Below are 18648 nucleotides of genomic sequence, written 5' to 3'. Positions count from 1 at the left end.
ATTTGTATGGTAAAAGGAAATAGGTTTGCAGCTTAGAGGGTTTGATGACAGCAAGTATAAAAGTAAAGGATTTGGGGAAATTCTTAATGGGGTTTCAATCTTGCTTCATGGATGCTGTATTAGAGCTGGGGTGTTCGAAAATGCCCCCTAAAAACCTGATTTCTGCTTTGCTAAAACTCTTTAGTGCATTTAGACCGAAGTTGGTGCCTTTCCTGGAAGTTTAAGTTTAAGTTTAAGTTTAATCAGATTTGTATGCCGCCCTTCTCCGCAGACTCGGGGCGGCTCACAGCAATAACAATACAATGTAAAACAAATCTAATATTTAAGTTAATTTAAAAAAACACCACAAATTAAAACCAATCATACATACTAACGTACCATGCATAAATTTTATAAGCCTAGGGGGAGGGAACATGTCAATTCCCCCATGCCTGATGACAGAGGTGGGTTTTAAGGAGCTTACAAAAGGCTAGGAGGGTGGGGGCAACTCTGATATCTGGGGGGAGTTGGTTCGAAAGGGTCGGGGCCGCCACAGAGAAGGCTCTTCCCGCCAAACGACATTGTTTAGTTGATGGGACCTGGAGAAGGCCAACTCTGTGGGACCTAACTGGTTGCTGGGATTCGTGCGGCAGAAGGCGGTCCTGGAGATATTCTGGTCCAGGGCCATGAAGGGCTTTATAGGTCATAACCAACACTTTGAATTGTGACCGGAAACTGATCGGCAACCAATGCAGACTCCGGAGTGTTGGTGTGACATGGGCATATTTAGGAAAGCCCATGATAGCTCTCGCAGCTGCATTCTGCACGATCTGAAGTTTCCGAACACTTTTAAAAGGTAGCCCCATGTAGAGAGCATTACAGTAGTCGAGCCTCGAGGTGATGAGGGCATGAGTGAATGTGAGCAGTGACTCCCGGTCCAAATACGGCCACAACTGGTGCACCAGGCGAACCTGGGCAAACGCCCCCCTCGCCACAGCTGAAAGATGTTTCTCTAATGTGAGCTGTGGATCGAGGAGGACGCCCAAGTTGTGAACCCTCTCTGAGGGTGACGGACGGGCAGATGGAATTGTCCTTGGGAGGCAAAACCCACAGCCACTCTGTCTTATCCGGGTTGAGCTTGAGTCTGTTGACATCCATCCAGACCCCAACAGCCTCCAGGCACCGGCACATCACTTCCACTGCTTCGCTGACTGGACAAGGGGTGGAGATGTAAAGCTGGGTATCATCTGCATACTGATGATACCTCACCCCATGCCCTTGGATGATCTCACCCAGCGGTTTCATGTAGATATTAAATAGTAGGGGGGAGAGGTCCGACCCCTGAGGCACCCCACAAGGGAGTAAACTAGAGGTCGACCTCTGACCCCCCACTAACACTGACTGCAACCGACCAGAGAGGTAGGAAGAGAACCACTGAAGGACAGTGCCTCCCACTCCCAACCCCTCCAGCCGGCGCAGAAGGATACAATGGTCAATGGTATCGAAAGCCGCTGAGAGGTCAAGAAGCACCAGGACAGAGGATAAACCCCTGTCCCGGGCCCTCCAGAGATCATCCATCAACGCGACCAAAGCAGTTTCCATGCTGTAGCTGGGCCTGAATCCTGACTGCTGAGGACCTAGATAATCGGCTTCTTCCAAGGACCGCTGGAGCTGGAGCGCCACCACCTTCTCAACAACCTTCCCCATAAAGGGAAGGTTGGAGACTGGTCGATAGTTATTGAGAATGGCTGGGTCCAGGGAAGGCTTCTTGAGGAGGGGGCGCACAAGTGCCTCCTTGTAGGGATCCGGGAAGGACCCCCTCCCCAAATAAACGTTGACAATCTCCTGGACCCAGCTCCGTGTCACCTCCCTGCTGGCCGAAACCAGCCAGGAGGGACACGGATCCAGTAAACAGGTGGCGGAACTCACAGCTCCAATGGCCTTGTCCACTTCATCAGGTGTCACCAGATCAAACTCTTCCCAGACAGGTGGACAAGTACGTGCCCCAGTCACCTCAACTGACTCGTTGTCAGTCGACTCTGTATTCCAATTAGAGTCGAGGTCCGCTCGGATCCAAGCGATTTTATCAGCGAAAAACGTGTTAAAATCCTCTGCACTTCTCTGCAAGGGCTCCCCAACTCCCCCCTGATTAAGAAGGGAGCGGGTCACCCTAAACAGAGCGGCCGGGCGGGATTCCGCTGATGCAATCAAGGCGGCATGATATGCGCATCTTGCAGCCTTGAGCGCCACTTTGTAAGTCTTAACATGTGCTCTTACAAGTGTTTGATCGGATTCGGACTTACTCTTCCTCCATCGCTTCTCTAGACATCTCTTCTGGCGTTTCAACTCCCGGAGCTCCTCGTTGAACCATGGAGCTCTACGGGGTCTAGTGCCACGGAGAGGTTGCAACGGCGCAATTCGGTCAAGAGCCTCCGCTGCAGCCTTGTTCCAGGCCTCAGCCAGAGACTCTGCCGAACTGTGTACAAGTGTATCTGGAATAACCCCAAGCGCCTTCTGAAAGCCCTCTGGATCCATCAGGCGTCTGGGGCGGAACAGCTTAATCGGTTCCGCCTCCCTGCGGGGAAGGATTGGAGCCAGGAAGTCAAACCGCAGTAGAAAATGGTCCGACCATGACAAAGGCAACACTTCTAAGCCCCTTAGTCTCAGACCATTACTCAGTTGCTCAGAGAGGAATACCATGTCGGGTGCATGCCCCCCATGAGTCGGACCCTGTACTACTTGGGTCAGGTCCATGGCTGTCATGGTGACCATGAACTCCTGTGCCAGTCCAGAGGTTTCACCGAGCGACGGCAGGTTAAAGTCCCCCAAGACAATAAGTCTGGGGAACCCCACCGCCAACCCGGCTACCTCCTCGAGTAGCACAGGCAGGGCTTGTGACACGCAGCTGGGAGGCAGGTACGTGAGAAAGAAGCCCACCTGGACCCCTAAGTCCAACTTCACCAGGAGGGACTCGCAACCCGCAATCTCTGGAGCAACGAGTCTACGCAAGCCCAGGCTCTCCCTGGCTATAATAGCCACTCCTCCCCCCCCTTCCCTGGGGTCGAGGCTGATGCCATATCTGAAACCCGGCTGGGCAAATTTCAGAGAGAGGGACTCCTCCCTCTGGGCCCAGCCAGGTTTCAGTAACACATGCCAGGTTGGATAAACAACAAACGGAGGCAACAGGCGGTGTGCCTCAATGCCGCAGATGACAGGCGGCTCAGCCACGTCACATCGCCGCAGTCGCCATTTTTGGAGCCCAGCTGATCAAACTGCCGACTCTGGGGTAAAAAGGGGCGGAAACAGCGCGGGGGGAAGCAGGGGTCGACGGTCCTCCTAGGCAGCAAATGCTCACCTCTCCAAAACTGCGAGTCCTGTATAGTATTAAACAGGGGTTCCTATATTATTCGATGTTATCTACCATAGCCAGCGGAGCAGCAGTTCCACCCCTCCTCTCTGCTCCCCCACCGGAACCGTGCACCTAATCTGATCCCTTCACAGCAGAGAAAAATCCTCCCTGAATGTTTTTTAAAAAACTGCTTTCTGCCTGTAATGCTGTTTTTCCAAATAAAGATTGTGATTTAGAGCTGAAATAGTGGGTTTTAGCCATTTGCTTCAACAAGAAAGCCCAGGCACAGAACCAAAAGTATCCCAAAAAACTCAATATATAGTAACCCATATAACAATGGCTGCAAGTATATGTTATGCATAATATTGGAAAAATAATGCATTACCACCAGAAAACCTAGTTTTAGACAAAATTTATAGGTGTGTAGAAATGGACCGGCTGTCAATGGAAATCAGGTGACTAAATAACTCAGAATATTACAGAATCTGGAACAAATGGTATAACTACACTCAAAAAAAAATCAAAGCAATGTTGTACAATATGAAAGAACGTACAAAAAAAAGAACTATGTAAATATAAAAGATAAAGTATACTACAAAATATAAGAGGTTAGGTATAGATCTGTGTGAATTTAAAAAAAAACTATGATAATATGATTTTTTTCTTATTGTTTTAAGATCACGGCCTGTCATTTCCTTGGATATTTCAATTTTCCTACCAGCATCCATTGACATCACAGCTCCTCAGTGTCATGATGGCTTACAACAATTGAATTGTCTGAATATCACTATTTGCTATAGTTTCAAAGGCAAACATGTTCCAGGACTGATAGGTGAGATACTATCTTGATATCTTTTGCTTTTTATCAATTCTAAAGTAATATACCTGTACTAGGAAGAATGGTCAGTAACCAGTTTAAAAAAAAATACTGTGGTTAATTCAAGGAAGAGGAGCAAATTATTGCCTTCATGCCTGGTTTATATAATAACTCATCTGTATATTATGCCTTTTGTGACATGTTTAAGCAGAGGGGTCTGGACATTTTGAAAACCTTCACCATGTTATTATATTTAATCAGAGTATTATGGTAAAAATGGTACCCATACCACAAGCCAATTACATTAAATCTGTAGTATTTTGTCATACCCTCTTTATGAGATAGCTGATAACAGAGCATCTAATCTTGCTAGCTCTGAAGTGTGCAATATTAAGAGAATTAGCAAATAATTTGTTATTTTAATAACAAATTCACTAAGCTATGTTGGAGTACTTTACTTATCTATACAGATCAGGCACTTTTGATTATCACAAAAGGTGACTTTTCCTTTAAAGTGTTAATATTAAGTGAAAATGATGAATCAATATCAATATCAGTTTTCCATTTAAGATTTGTTTTATGAAGAGTCAAATCTGTCTATAACTATCAGGCAAACTACTAGCTATCAGACAAATTACTGTTAACAGACAAACTACTTGAATTAAGACATCATATTATTGGGTTGGTTCCAATAAGATGAGGTCTTAATTCAAGCCAGTAATTTGCATAAATCCACATTCAGGTCTTCACTTTTCAACAGTTAAACAAAGAAAGGGCATGCTTCTGGCCACCTGTGATGGCTAGAAGCAGTTCAATTTGATTTGAACTATTTCAATGTATATGGAAAGAGAAATATTAAGAAAAATGGCAGAATTTTTGTCAAATGGGCCATGTATGTATAAACCTTTGCTTAGATATAATATGAGAAATGGGAGATGGAGGGTAGGCTGCTCATGGGGAACGAGGGATTGCTGCTTGAAAGCGATCCCTCATTCTGCCCCCCCACAAGCTCAACCTGTGGTGCTGGTGATAGGTGAATCTCAGACCCTGGGGTCAGGCTGCTGCTGCTCAATGCCAAGTCAGTTGTGAATAAAGTTCCCCTCATCCGGGATTTACTCTTGCATGACGAAGCTGACCTAGCATGTGTGACTATGACTTTGCCATGCCCTGAGGGAGGTGTTCCTCTCTTGGAGATTTGCCCAGCTGGGTTTCAGGTGTGGTATCAGCCACAACCCCAGGGAAGGGGGGAGTAGTGGCTATTATAGCCTGTGAAACCTTTGGCTTATGCAGGCTCTCTGCACCTGATTTAGTTGGTTGTGAGTCTCTCCTTGTGAAGTTGGACCTAGGGGTTCAGGTGAGCTTGTTGCTTGCGTACTTGCCTCCCAGTCTTAATATGCTATCACTCAGCAAATCCTCTGAGTTGGCGCAGGTGGTCATGGCTTTCATGGCAGCCATGGACTTGACTCAGGTAATTCAGGGTCTGACTCACAAGTGGGGTCATACTCCTGACATAGCATTCCTCTCAGGGCAATTGAGCAATGTTCTGAATTTAAAGGACTTAGACATCTTGCTTTGATTTGGTCAGATCATTTTATACTACGCCTTGATTTTAGGGCTCCAATCCACTCTCACAGGGAGGCGGAACTGATTAGGTAGTTCCACCCCAGATGCCTAATGGACCCAGTGCACTTTCAGAGCAAGCTTGGGGAATTACCATATTTACTTATACACAATTCAGAGGAATCCCTGGTAACGGCTTGGAACATGGCTGCCGCAGGAGCTCTTGACCAGATTGCGCCTTTGTGACCTCTCTGTGGCAATAGACCTAGGGGATATCACTGGTATACTGAGGAACTCAGGGGGATGAAATGCGAGAAAAGATGTCTAGAGGAATGTTGGAGGGACAGTAAATCTGGATCTGACTGAACACTATTAAGTTTTTACATTAAGACTTACTCAGTGGCGCTCAAGGCCTGCATCATTCCGGCTTGATTGCATCAATTTCACCCAGCTGCTCTGTTTAGGGTGACTCATTCTCTCTTTAATATGAGAGGGGTGAGGAACACTTGCAGCGTAGTGCTGAGGATTTTAATGAGTTTTTCATAGATAAAGTTGCTCAGATCTGTACGGATCTGTACTCCAACTGGAATGCAGTGTCGACTGACAACACATTAGTTGAGGTGTCAGAGATCTGTCTTAGTCCTGTTGTTGGGATGAGTTTTTTCTAGTGACACCTGATGAAGTGGACAAGGCCATGTGAGCTGTGAGCTCCACCACCTGTTTATTGGACTCGTGCCCCTCCTGGGCAGTCTCCGCCAGCAGGGAGGTGACATGAGGCTGGATCCAGGTGGTTGTCAATGCTTCTCTGAGGAGGGGTTCTTTCATGCTCTCTTAAAGGAGGTACATGTGCACTCCCTCCTCAAGAATTCTTCCCTGGTTCTGGCTATTTTAAACAACTATAGTCCTGTCTCCAGCCTTCCCTTCCTGGGACAGGTTGTTGAGAAGTTGGTGTCACTCCAACTCCTACAGCTCATGGATGAAATCAATTATCTCAACCCTCAACAGTCCGGTTTCAGACTTGGCTACAGCACTTTGGTCGCGCTGATGGATGATCTCTGATGGGCCCAGAATAGGGGTCATTCCTCTATCCTGGTGCGTTTTGACTTCTCAGCGGCTTTCAATACCATCAACCATGGTATTCTTGTGCCAAATAGAGGGGTTTGGGGCAGGAACCACCTTATTATGGTGATTCTCTTCCTACCTCTCTGGTCGGTCACAGCTGGTTTTGGCAGGGGGTCAGAGGTCGGCTCCTAGGTCCCTCCCTTGTGGGGTTCCTTGGGACTCAGTCCTCTTCTCCCTGCTGTTTAATATCTACATGAAACCGTTGAATGTGATCACTTATTGTCTTGGGGAACTTTAACCTACCGTCGCTCAGTGAAACCTCTGGGCTAGCGCAGGAGTTCATGGTCACCATGACAGCCATGGACCTGACTCAAGTAATACATGGTCCGACTCCCGAGGGGGGGCAAGCAACCAACATGGTATTCCTCTCTGAGTAATTGAGTAATAGTCTGAGACAGAGTTCCCCGTAAGCTGCGCGCATGAGCACGTGCACGCGCCAAAATACCCCCCCGCGCACCCTTTTCTATGGGTGCGCACTCCCCATCCCCCTGCCAGCCCACGGGGGGCAGGGGCGGGGAGGCGTCGGCAGTAGAAGGAAAGGGAGCCGCGGCCGCCCCTGCCTCCCCACCATGCCTCTGGCCCCCTCATGCCCCTGGCCTCTTGGTGCTGCCCCCTGCCCGCCCGATCCGCCCCCTCTCCTCCTCTTCCGCCGAAAGAAAAGGGCTGAGGCATCTCCTTGAGCCTCCCATTGCTCCACGCCGCTTCACCCTGCCTGTCATCCTGGACCTCCGTTGTGTTTTCGGGGGGGAGCGGCGGGAAAGCCCTGTGCCGGCCAGGAAAGCCGGCTTTCTGGGAAAGCAGAGCGCCTTTTAAACACGCTGCTTTCCTGCACCTCTTTCCTGGGGGTGGAGCGTCCTCCTCCCCCCCCTGCCCAGGAAAGAGTTGAAGGAAAGCAGCGCATTTGAAAAGCGTGCTGCTTTCCCGGAAAGCCGGCTTTCACAGGGCTTTCCCGGGCAGCTGGCTTGAGCCTGGTGCCGGTCAGCAAAGCCAGCTGCCTGCCGGAGACATGGAGAGAAAGAAGGGAAAGAGAGGGAGGGAAGGAAGGGAGAGAAAAGTGAATGAGAGGGAGAGAGAAAGGGAGGAAGAGAGGAAGGAAGGAAGAGATAAATATAAAGGGAGAGAGGGAGAAAGAGAGGGAGAGGGAGGGGAAGAGGGAAAGGAAGGAAAAGAGAGAGAGAAAGAGAAAAAAGTGGAAGGAAGAGAGAAGGAAAGAAAGGAAGGGAGAGAGAGAGAGAAAGAGAGAGAGAGAAGATAGGAAGGAAGAGAGAGAGAGTGAGAGAGAGGAAGAAAGCAAGAGAGAGAGAGGAGTGGAAGGAAGAAAGAAAGAAAGAGAGAAATGATAGAATAAAGGGGAGAAAAAAAGAGAAATGAGAAAATGATTGAGGCAGAGAATGACAGGAAAGAGAGAGAAACAGAGAGAGAAGTGACTCTTGATTTAAAGCATATGGTAAAAGCACTTAAATAATAACAGAGAAAAAAACCCCCAGCCCTCACCTGTTTTTATTAATAGTTATGTTTTTGGATTTGCTGGTTGTTTTAGTTTTAATAGTAATAGAGTTTTGTTTTGTTTTATTATTAATTTCTTTTAATAAAAAAGAAGGGATTTATTATATTATATTATATATTATTTATTTGTTTGTTTGTTTGTTTGTTTGTTTGTACTTCTATGCCGCCCAGTCCCAAGGGGACTGCCGCTCAGACACTATACTTTTCCGCACACCCCGAAAAAAAATTAGAGAGAACATTGGTCTGAGACTAAGGGGCTTAGAAGCATTGCCCTTGTCATGGTCAGACCATTTTCTATTGCAGCTCGACTTCTTGGCTCCAATCCTTCCCCGCACGGAGGTGGAACCGACTAAGTGGTTCCGCCCCAGATGCCTGATGGACCCAGAGGCTTTCAGAGGGCACTTGGAGTTATTCCAGATGCACTCGCCCACAGTTCGGCAGAGTCTCTTGCCGAGGCCTGGAACAAGACTGCAGCGGAGGCTCTTGACCAGATTGCGCCATTGCGACCTCTCTGTGGCACTAGACCCCATAGAGCTCCATGGTTCAACAAGGAGCTCCGGGAGTTGAAATGTCAGAAGAGACATCTAGAGAAGCGGTGGAGGAAGAGTAAGTCCGAATCCAATCAAAAACTTGTAAGAGCTCATATTAAGACTTATGAAGTGGCTCTCAAGGCGGCAAGATGCACGTATCATGCCGCCTTGATTGCATCAGCGGAATCTCGCCCGGCCGCTCTGTTTAGGGTGACCCGCTCTCTTCTTAACCAGGGGGGAGTTGGGGAGCCCTTGCAGAGTAGTGCCGAGGACTTTAACACATTTTTTGCTGATAAAGTTGCTCGGATCCGGGCGGACCTCGACTCCGATTGGATAATAGAGTTGACTGACAATGAGTCAGTCAAGGTGACTGGGGCCCGTACTTGTCCATCTATCTGGGAAGAGTTTGATCTGGTGACACCTGATGAAGTGGACAAGGCCATTGGAGCTGTGAGTTCCGCCACCTGTTTACTGGATCAGTGTCTATCCCGGCTGGTCTCTGCCAGCAGGGAGGTGACACGGAGCTGGGTCAACACTTCTTTGGGGAGGGGGTCCTTTCCGGCTCCGTACAAGGAGGCACATATGCGCCCCCTCCACAAGAAGCCTTCCCTGTACCCAGCCATACTCAATAACGATTGTCCAGGCTCCAACCTTCCCTTTATGTGGAAGGTTGTTGAGAAAGTGGTAACGCTCCAGCTCCAGCGGTCCTTGGAAGAAGCCAATTATCTAGGCCCTCAACAGTCGGGTTTTAGGCCCAATTACAGCACAGAAACTGCTTTGGTCACATTGATGGATGATCTGTGGTGGGCCCAGAACAGGGGTTTATCCTCTGTTCTGGTGCTTCTTGACCTCTCAGCGGCTTTCGATACCATCGACCATGGTATCCTTCTGCCCCGGCTGGAGGGGTTGGGAGTGGAAGGCACTGTTCTTCAGTGGTTCTCCTCCTACCTCTCTGGTCAGTCGCAGTTGGTGTTAGTGGGGGATCAGAGGTCGACCTCTAGGTTGCTCCCTTGTGGGGTACTTCAGGGGTCAGTCCTCTCCCTCCTGCTATTTAATATCTACATGAAACCACTGGGTGAGATCATCCAAGGGCATGAGGAGAGTATGCCGATGATACCCAGCTGTACATCTCCACCCCATGTCCAGTCAATGAAGCAGTGGAAGTGATGTGCCGGTGTCTGGAGGCTGTTGGGGTTTGGATGGGTGTCAACAGACTCAAACTCAACCCTGATAAGATGGAGTGGCTGTGGGTTTTGCCTCCCAAGGACAATTCTATCTGTCTGTCCATCACCCTGGAGAGGGAATTATTGACCCCTTCAGAGAGGGTCCACAACTTGGGCATCCTCCTCGATCAACAGCTCACCTTAGAGAAACATCTTTCAGCTGTGGCGAGGGGGGCGTTTGCCCAGATTCACCTGGTGCACCAGCTGCGGCCCTACTTGGACCGGGAGTCACTACTCACAGTCACTCATGCCCTCATCACCTCAAGGTTCGACTACTGTAATGCTCTCTACATGGGGCTACCTCTGAAAAGTGTTTGGAAACTTCAGATCATGCAGAATTCACTGCAAGAGCAATCATGGGCTTCCCTAGGTATGCCCATGTTACACCAACACTCCGCAGTCTGCAGTGGTTGCTGATCAGTTTCCGGTCACAATTCAAAGGGTTGGTTATGACCTATAAAGTCCTTCATCGCACCGGACCAGAATATCTGCAAGACCGCCTTCTGCCGCACTAATCCCAGCGGCCGGTTAGGTCCCACAGAGTTGGCCTTCTCCGGGTTCCGTCGACTAAACAATGTCAGTTGGTGGGACCCAGGGGAAGAGCCTTTTCTATAGTGGCCCCGGCCCTCTGGAGCCAGCTCCTCCCAGAGATTAGGATTGCCCCCACCCTCCTTGCCTTTCGTAAACTCCTTAAACCCACCTTTGCTGTCAGGCATGGGGGAACGAAGACATCTCCCCTTGCCTATGTAGTTTTATGTATGGTATGTTTGTGTGTATGCTTTTTAAATAATAGGGTTTTTTGGCTTTTAATATTAAATTGTTATTTTAGACTTTTAATATTAGATTTGTTATTATGTATTGTTTTATCACTGTTGTGAGCTGCCCCGAGTCTGCGGAGAGGGGCAGCATACAAATCAAATAAATAATAATAATAATCCAACGACACAGGGTGAGTTACCAACAGTATGCTGATGACACCCAGCTGTACATTTCCACCCCGTGTCAATTCAGTGAAGCAGTGGAGGTAATGACAAAACAAAGTTAAAGCTACAGGCTTGCTTTGACTGCACAGGCTGGAATATTTTTAAAGACACCTCTGCAGACCTAGATGAACTCACAGATACTGTAACATCGTATGTCAGCTTCTGTGAAGACCTATGTGTACCAACCAGGAACTTGCAAATATACAGTAACAATAAACCTTGGTTCACAGCCAAACTCAAGCAGTACGTCATTCCAAAGAGGAAGCCTACAGAAAAGGTGATAGAATGCTGTACAATCAGGCCAGAAATATATTAACAAGGGAGATCAGAGCAGCAAAAAGGAACTACTCTGAAAAGCTAAAGAATCAATTCTCAACAAATGAACCAGCAAACGTGGAAAACTCTCAAAACATCACCGGTTACAGCAAACCACCTTCCCAAGCTGAAGGAGATCAGCAATTGGCAGATGACCTGAATGTGTTCTACTGCAGGTTTGAAAAGAAACCACAACCATTTATCTGCACAACCTCCATCCCAGACACACCAACAACAGCTAAATCTTCTACAACTGAACCCATCCCATTGGGTTTACAACCCCTAGTGATCACATAAAAGGAAGTGAAAGATCTATTTCACAGACAGAACCCTGGAAAAGCACCAGGCCCAGACAAGATAACTCCTTCTTGCTTAAAAGTCTGTGCTGATCAATTGGCCCCCATCTTCACCCAAATCTTCAACAAATCACAAGAGTTGTGCTATGTTCCTTCCTGCTTCAAACGCTTGACTATCAACCCAGTGCCAAAGAAGCCCTCCATCAAGGAACTGAATGACTACAGACCAGTTGTTCTAACATCTGTAGTTATGAAAACTTTTGAAAGGCTAGTGATGTTCCACTTGAAAACCATCACGGATCCACTGTTAGACCCCTTGCAGTTTGCATACCGAGCAAATAGATCAACAGATGATGCTGTTAATATGGCTCTATACTACATCCTTCAACATCTTGAATTTCCAATGACCTACGCTAGGGTCCTTTTTGTAGACTTCAGTTCAGCATTCAATACCATCATACCGGACATTCTCTTAACCAAACTAAATCAGCTAGCGGTACCTGAACACACTTGTAAGTGGATTTCTTTTTCTTTTGACGTACCCCAAAAACCTTTTATTATTGCTTTTTACATTCCTTGCAAGACTCAGTTCATATTTAGCTTTAGCTTTTCTGATACTTATCCTACAGTTGCTGCAGACTGCCTTATATTCTTCCTTAGAAATGTACACCTTCTTCCATTTCATAAACAGTGTTTTTTTCCCCTTTTTAGTAAGTTATTAAGATTTGGGTCCAACCACAGTGACCTCCTTAAATGCTTCCTGTGTTTTCTTCTTTTAAGAATTGTTGAAGATTGTGCTTCTAGAATCTCATTTTCTAAGATTTCCCATCCTTCTTGGATATTTCTATATTTTAAGACTTCCAACCATTGGGTTCTTCCTACCCTCCTTCTGAGTCCATCAAAATCTGCTCTTCTGAAATCCAGTCTTGAAGTCTGACTCCTCTCAGGTCTTCCTCCCTTAGTTATATAGAATTCAATGATTGCCTGGTCACTGCAGCCCAAGGTCCCAGCCACCCTTGCTTTCTCAACCATTTCTTCCTTGTTGGTAAGTATTAGATCCAGCATAGCAGATCCTCCTGTTTTTTCTTCCACTTTTTGGCAGATAAAATTATCAGCTAGAGAAGATAAAAATTTAGTAGACACATAAGTTTTGCCCAAGAGAGATCCCCAACAAATGTCTGGATAGTTATAATCTCCCATAATCACTGTATCATGTTTATTTGAGACCATAGTCATCTGTTGTAGGAAGAGTTCATCCATATCTTCTGTTTGTCCAGGAGGTATATAATAAACTACCATGATGGTGTCCTTCCTTTTTTTTTCACCTTATATTCGTACCCAGATGGTTTCTACAGAGCTTCCATTTTCTGAAACTTGAATCTCTTAGGAGGTATATGTTTCCCTAACATACAAGGCAACACCCCCTACCCTTTTCTTAAGTCTGTTTCTTATAAATAAATTGTAACCACTAAGATGTGTATTCCAATCATGTGTCTCAACCCACCAAGTTTCAGTGATACCCATGACATCATAATTATTTTCTTGTGTTAGGATCTCCAATTCTTCTTTTTGTTTGTCATTCTATGTGCATTAGTCTAGGAGCACTTTAGTTTGTGAATTAGCTTGCCTTCTCTGGGTCTTATTTGGCCAGTATGATTGCCCTCTGCATTCATTGGCTGTGCATGTTTGCCTGCCCTTTTACTTCCCATTCCCTTCTGCTTTAGTTTAAAGCTCTCCTGATGAGTGATGCAAGACGCCTTCCAAAAATATTATTTCCCATTCTTGTAAGGTGCAACCTATCCCTTGCCAAGAGTCCATCATATAAGTAGCTCACTCCATGATCTAGAAATCCAAATCCCTGTTGGTAGCACTACTGTTAAAAAAATTCCCCAGACCATGAGAATAAAAGCTAAAAGACCACATGATATATATATCATATAAACATTTATTAAACATAACATATATCAACACATAACATATATCAACACATAACATAAAGACACCAATACGATACCACTGTATCATATCAGGACCAATTAAAGACACCCAAAAGGTGTACTTAAAAAGGTAAAGTACCTAACTTCAAGAACCATCTTTTATAGTAATTTCATGTCTAATTTACACCCCCTTCCTCCTGTCCATATATGGGGTTGTCTTGCATCCAATTTCATCATAGTTCCTTGGAACTCTCTAGATTAATCCATCAAGTTATTTATCCTGTTTACGAATGTTTATTGGCCTCAACAATAGGATTTCTTCATCTTGTTACAGGATGTAAACATGTTTTTGTACTGTTTGTTTTTCTGGCAAGGACTGCTGTCCAAAAGGTCGGAAGTTTAGTACTCCAATAAGAGTGTTTTGTATCCATCTAGGCCTTAGACGCCTAGATCCTATAGATTCTTCTCTCAACTACCGATATAGCCAGTTGTTCACCTTCAAAATCTTGTTCCATCTTCTTCTGTGACCATCCTCTGGGAGGATAGATGAGAAGACTACCTGTGCTCCCAGTTCCTTCACTTTCCTGCCTATGTCCTCGAAATCTCTGCAGATAATTTCAAAATCCTATGTTGCAGTGTTGTTTGTCCCTATATGTAGCAATAGAAATGGGTAGCCATTGGTAGGACGAAAAAGTCTTGGCAGCCTCTCAGACACGTCTTTCATTCTTAACTATTTTCTGTATTCTCATAATGTTTATCCTGAATGTTTTCACATATTTGCAGAACCATCAGAGGTAATAACATGTAATTAGACTTTACATTTCCAATACTTGTTAGAGGTCCCTTTATACATTTTTGCTATTCTATCTGGAGTTAAATTATTATTATTATTATTATTATTATTATTATTATTATTATTAATTAGATTTGTATGCCGCCCCTCTCCGAAGACTCGAAGTGGCTCACAACAAGAAAACAGTACAAATCCAATAGTTAAAAACAATTTAAAACCCCTTAATATAAAAAACATCTCAGACAAACCATACATAAAATGGAAACGGCCCAGGGGAATCAACTTCCCCATGCCTGACGGCAGAAGTAGGTTTTAAGGAGTTTGCGAAAGGCAAGGAGGGTGGGGGCAATCCTAATCTCTGGGGGGAGTTGATTCCAGAGGGTCAGGGCTGCCACAGAGAAGGCTCTTCCCCTGGGTCCCACCAGATGACATTGTTTCATCAATGGGACCCAGAGAAGGCCAACTCTCTGGGACCAAACTGGTTGCTGGGATTCATGCGGCAGAAGGCAGTCCCGGAGATATTCTGGTCTGATGCCATGAAGGGCTTTATAGGTCATAACCAACACTTTGAATTCCCAAAAGATACAACCAATGCAGACTGTGAAGTGTTGGTATAACTTGGGCATACCTGGGAAAGTCCATGATTGCTCTCGCGGCTGCATTCTGCACGATCTGAAGTTTCCGAACACGCTTCAAAGGTAGCCCCATGTAGAGAGCATTACAGTAGTCAAACCTCGAGGTGATGAGGGCATGAGTGACTGTGAGTAGTGACTCCTGGTCCAGGTAGGGCCACATCTGGTGCACCAGGCAAATCTGGGCAAACGCCCCCTTCGCCACAGCTGAAAGATGGTTCTCTAATGTTAGCTGTGGATTGAGGAGGATGCCCAAGTTGCAGACCCTCTCTGAGGGGGTCAGTAATTCCCCCCCCCAGGGTGATGGACGGACAGATGGAATTGTCCTTGGGAGGCAAAACCCACAGCCACTCCATCTTATCAGGGTTGAGTTTGAGTCTGTTGACACCCATCCAAACCCTAACAGCCTCCAGGCACTAGCACATTGTTTCCACTGCTTCATTGACTGGACATGGGGTGGAGATGTACAGCTGGATATCATCAGCATATTGATGATACCTCACCCCATGCCCCTGGATGATCTCGCCCAGTGGTTTCATGTAGATATTAAATAGCAGGGGGGAGAGGACCAACCCCTGAGGCACTCCACAAGGGAGAAACCTAGAGGTCGACCTCTGACCCTCCACTAACACCTACTGCGACTGACCAGAGAGATAGAGGAGAACCACTGAAGGACAGTGCCTCCCACTCCCAACCCCTCCAGCTGGCACAGAAGGATACCATGGTCGATGGTATCAAAAGCTGCTGAGAGGTCAAGAAGCACCAGGACCAAGGATAAACCCCTGTCCCAGACCTGCCAAAGATCATCCATCAACGCGACCAAAGCAGTTTCCGTGCTATAGCCGGGCCTGAAACCTGACTGTGGTCATTCGATCCCCAAAGGGGTCCTGACCCCCAGATTGAGAACTACCGGTCTATAGGAATTTGAAGTATTAAGTAGGACTTCTTGTATGGCTAATGAGCTACATTCATAGTTGTGCTGCTTTGCTTTGCAACATTGGCATTTATCCAAATTTGCAAATGTTCTTCTGAAATTGGAATTAGTTACTGGGACATAGAGATGAATCTACATATATTGAGGTTTCATAATCCTAAATCACAATAACGATTATGAAAAATCGGTGATATGTTCATTGCATAAAACAATGTTATGATTTTTGTTTTTGTCTAGATTTGAATTATAATTTGACATCTGATGTGGCAAAGAAAGAAAAAGGATACCCAGTCAGGGTTTACTTCATCTCTTCTGGAGAAGCAACGGGCCAGATCACAGAACAAATGCAGCTTTCCTATATGCAGAAACAATGCATAAACTACCTAGCTTTTGTAAAGGTTGGTCCATGTTTGGCTCACGTTATATTTACTTTTATATTTCCCTAAATTAGGTTGGAGATTATCCTTTGATTAAAATAGACGTGGAATGCATTCAGCTTTCTATTTCTGAAACAATAATCAGGCTAAGAATAAGTACCATTTAGTACATGAAAAGTTCCAAGACTGTGTTTTTTAAAATTTGGAAGTATGATTATTTAAAGTATTTTAGAGGTCCTGGGATAAAGGGCTATCTCCATGGCTGGAACTCTTTCCATAAGAAAGAAAGAAAAGGTCCATCTCTACTTTGGAAATATAGAATGTAGCTGAACTAAAAAAAGATAAAAACATTTTTGATTCCCTCAAAAGGCTAGTACATTACTCTATATTAGTGTTTCTCAAATAGTGGAGCAATTCCCCTGTGCGTGGTTTGTGTGTGTGCGTGTGTAGCAATGCCAGGGGGAGCATGATCCCAGGGAACATGCCTTTTTTGCTGCAGGAATAGGGGGTTTTTGCACTGAACAATAGCACACAGTACAGAGCAGGAGATATGAAACCCTTAAGAGACACCATGGAAAAATATTTAACAGGAATGAAAAGAAAGGAGGAGAGAGACAGAGATAATGACATAATGTAAGTCTCCTGAAAGTTGAGACAAGAAAATATGATGAAGTGTATGTAGTGCTTGGCTTCACTATGACTACAGCAGGAGACGATGAAAGACTGGTATGTTCACTGTGTCTAAAAATGTTGGCAGTGGATAGCATAAAGCCAAATATATTAAGGTGTCATTTAAACACATTACACCTCAATCATGCTGATAAGCCACACAAATGGCGAAAACTTGCCAAATATTGCAAACAATCATCCCGGCAGAGAGTTGGGGCACACAAAATGTTTACTTCTTCCTAGGGGTGGGGGAGGGGGGGCAAAACAGAAAATAATTGAGAAGCACTGCTTTATACCAAAGAAGGTATCATGAAAGACAATGACACAATTCAGTTCTGCTTTTGGTTATACAGTGATCCCCCGCTCGTTGCGAGGGTTCCGTTCCAGGACCCCCCGCAACGAGCGGGTTTTCGCGAAGTAGCGCTGCGGAAGTAAAAACACCATCTGCGCATGTGCAGATGGTGTTTTAAACTTCCGCAGCGCTAGCGAGGAGCCGAAGATTGGGGGGCGGCGCGGCTCTTTTAAAACATCGCCGCCGACATGGGGGGCTCGCTAGCACCCCCCCGAACCCCCAACCCGGGTTTGGGGGGGTGCTAGCAAGCCCCCCATGTCGGCGGCGATGTTTTAAAAGAGCCGCGCCGCCCCCCAATCTTCGGCTCCTCAGCGGCGAGCGAGCGAAGCCAAGCCGGCAGCAATGTCGCCGCCGCTGCAGCCAACGCGCGCTACGATCTTCCGGGCCAGCCAGGCTCAGTGACGGAAGGCAGCCGCTTGGCCCGGGATGCTGGGCCGAGAGGAGCCGGGCTTGATCCGCTGAGCCTGGCTGGCCCGGAAGATCGTAGCGCGCGTTGGCTGCAGCGGCGGCGACATTGCTGCCGGCTTGGTTTCGCTCGCCGCTGCAGCCAACGCGCGCTACGATCTTCCGGGCCAGCCAGGCTCAGTGACGGAAGGCAGCCGCTTGGCCCGGGATGCTGGGCCGAGAGGAGCCGGGCTTGATCCGCTGAGCCTGGCTGGCCCGGAAGATCGTAGCGCGCGTTGGCTGCAGCGGCGAGCGAAGCCAAGCCGGCAGCAATGTCGCCGCCGCTGCAGCCAACGCGCGCTACGATCTTCCGGGCCAGCCAGGCTCAGCGGATCAAGCCCGGCTCCTCTCGGCCCAGCATCCCGGGCCAAGCGGCTGCCTTCCGTCACTGAGCCTGGCTGGCCCGGAAGATCGTAGCGCGCGTTGGCTGCAGCGGTGGCGACATTGCTGCCGGCTTGGCTTCGCTCGCCACTGCAGCCAACGCGCGCTACGATCTTCCGGGCCAGCCAGGCTCAGTCACGGAAGGCAGCTGCTTGGCCCGGGATGCTGGGCCGAAAGGAGCTGGGCTTGAAGATCGCAGCGCGCGTTGGCTGCGGTGGCGAGGGCTTGCGATGGAGGGTGGAGGAAGCGGCCATGGGAGGGCGAGCTGCCTCAGGGAGGAGGATCGGGCGGGACCAGGTGGGGGCTGGAATTTCTCCGCTGGGAAGAAGCGGCCAGGGCGAAGGGCGGGCGAGCGGCGAAGGGCGGGCGAGCGGGTGCTGGGGAGGGCTTCTCGCCCTCCCGCCAGCAAGAGGGGGAGCGAACGGCGTGGGCAGGTGAAGGGCGGGCGA

At 47.2% G+C, this 18648-nt stretch overlaps 1 protein-coding gene across 1 annotated transcript in view; it reads left to right on the top strand.

Annotated features, from left to right (window-relative positions):
• Positions 1–18648, top strand: part of ITGA9 (integrin subunit alpha 9) — a 953395-nt gene that overhangs the window by 329488 nt on the left and 605259 nt on the right. The window contains exons 14-15 of the mRNA XM_070726333.1: positions 4006–4160; positions 16214–16374. Coding sequence (XP_070582434.1) covers positions 4006–4160; positions 16214–16374 — 316 coding nt within the window. The remainder of the gene's footprint in view (positions 1–4005; positions 4161–16213; positions 16375–18648) is intronic.

The sequence above is a fragment of the Erythrolamprus reginae genome, chromosome Z, assembly GCF_031021105.1.
Source record: "Erythrolamprus reginae isolate rEryReg1 chromosome Z, rEryReg1.hap1, whole genome shotgun sequence".
Taxonomy (NCBI): domain Eukaryota; kingdom Metazoa; phylum Chordata; class Lepidosauria; order Squamata; family Dipsadidae; genus Erythrolamprus; species Erythrolamprus reginae.
This window is presented reverse-complemented; position numbering and strand designations above follow the sequence as displayed.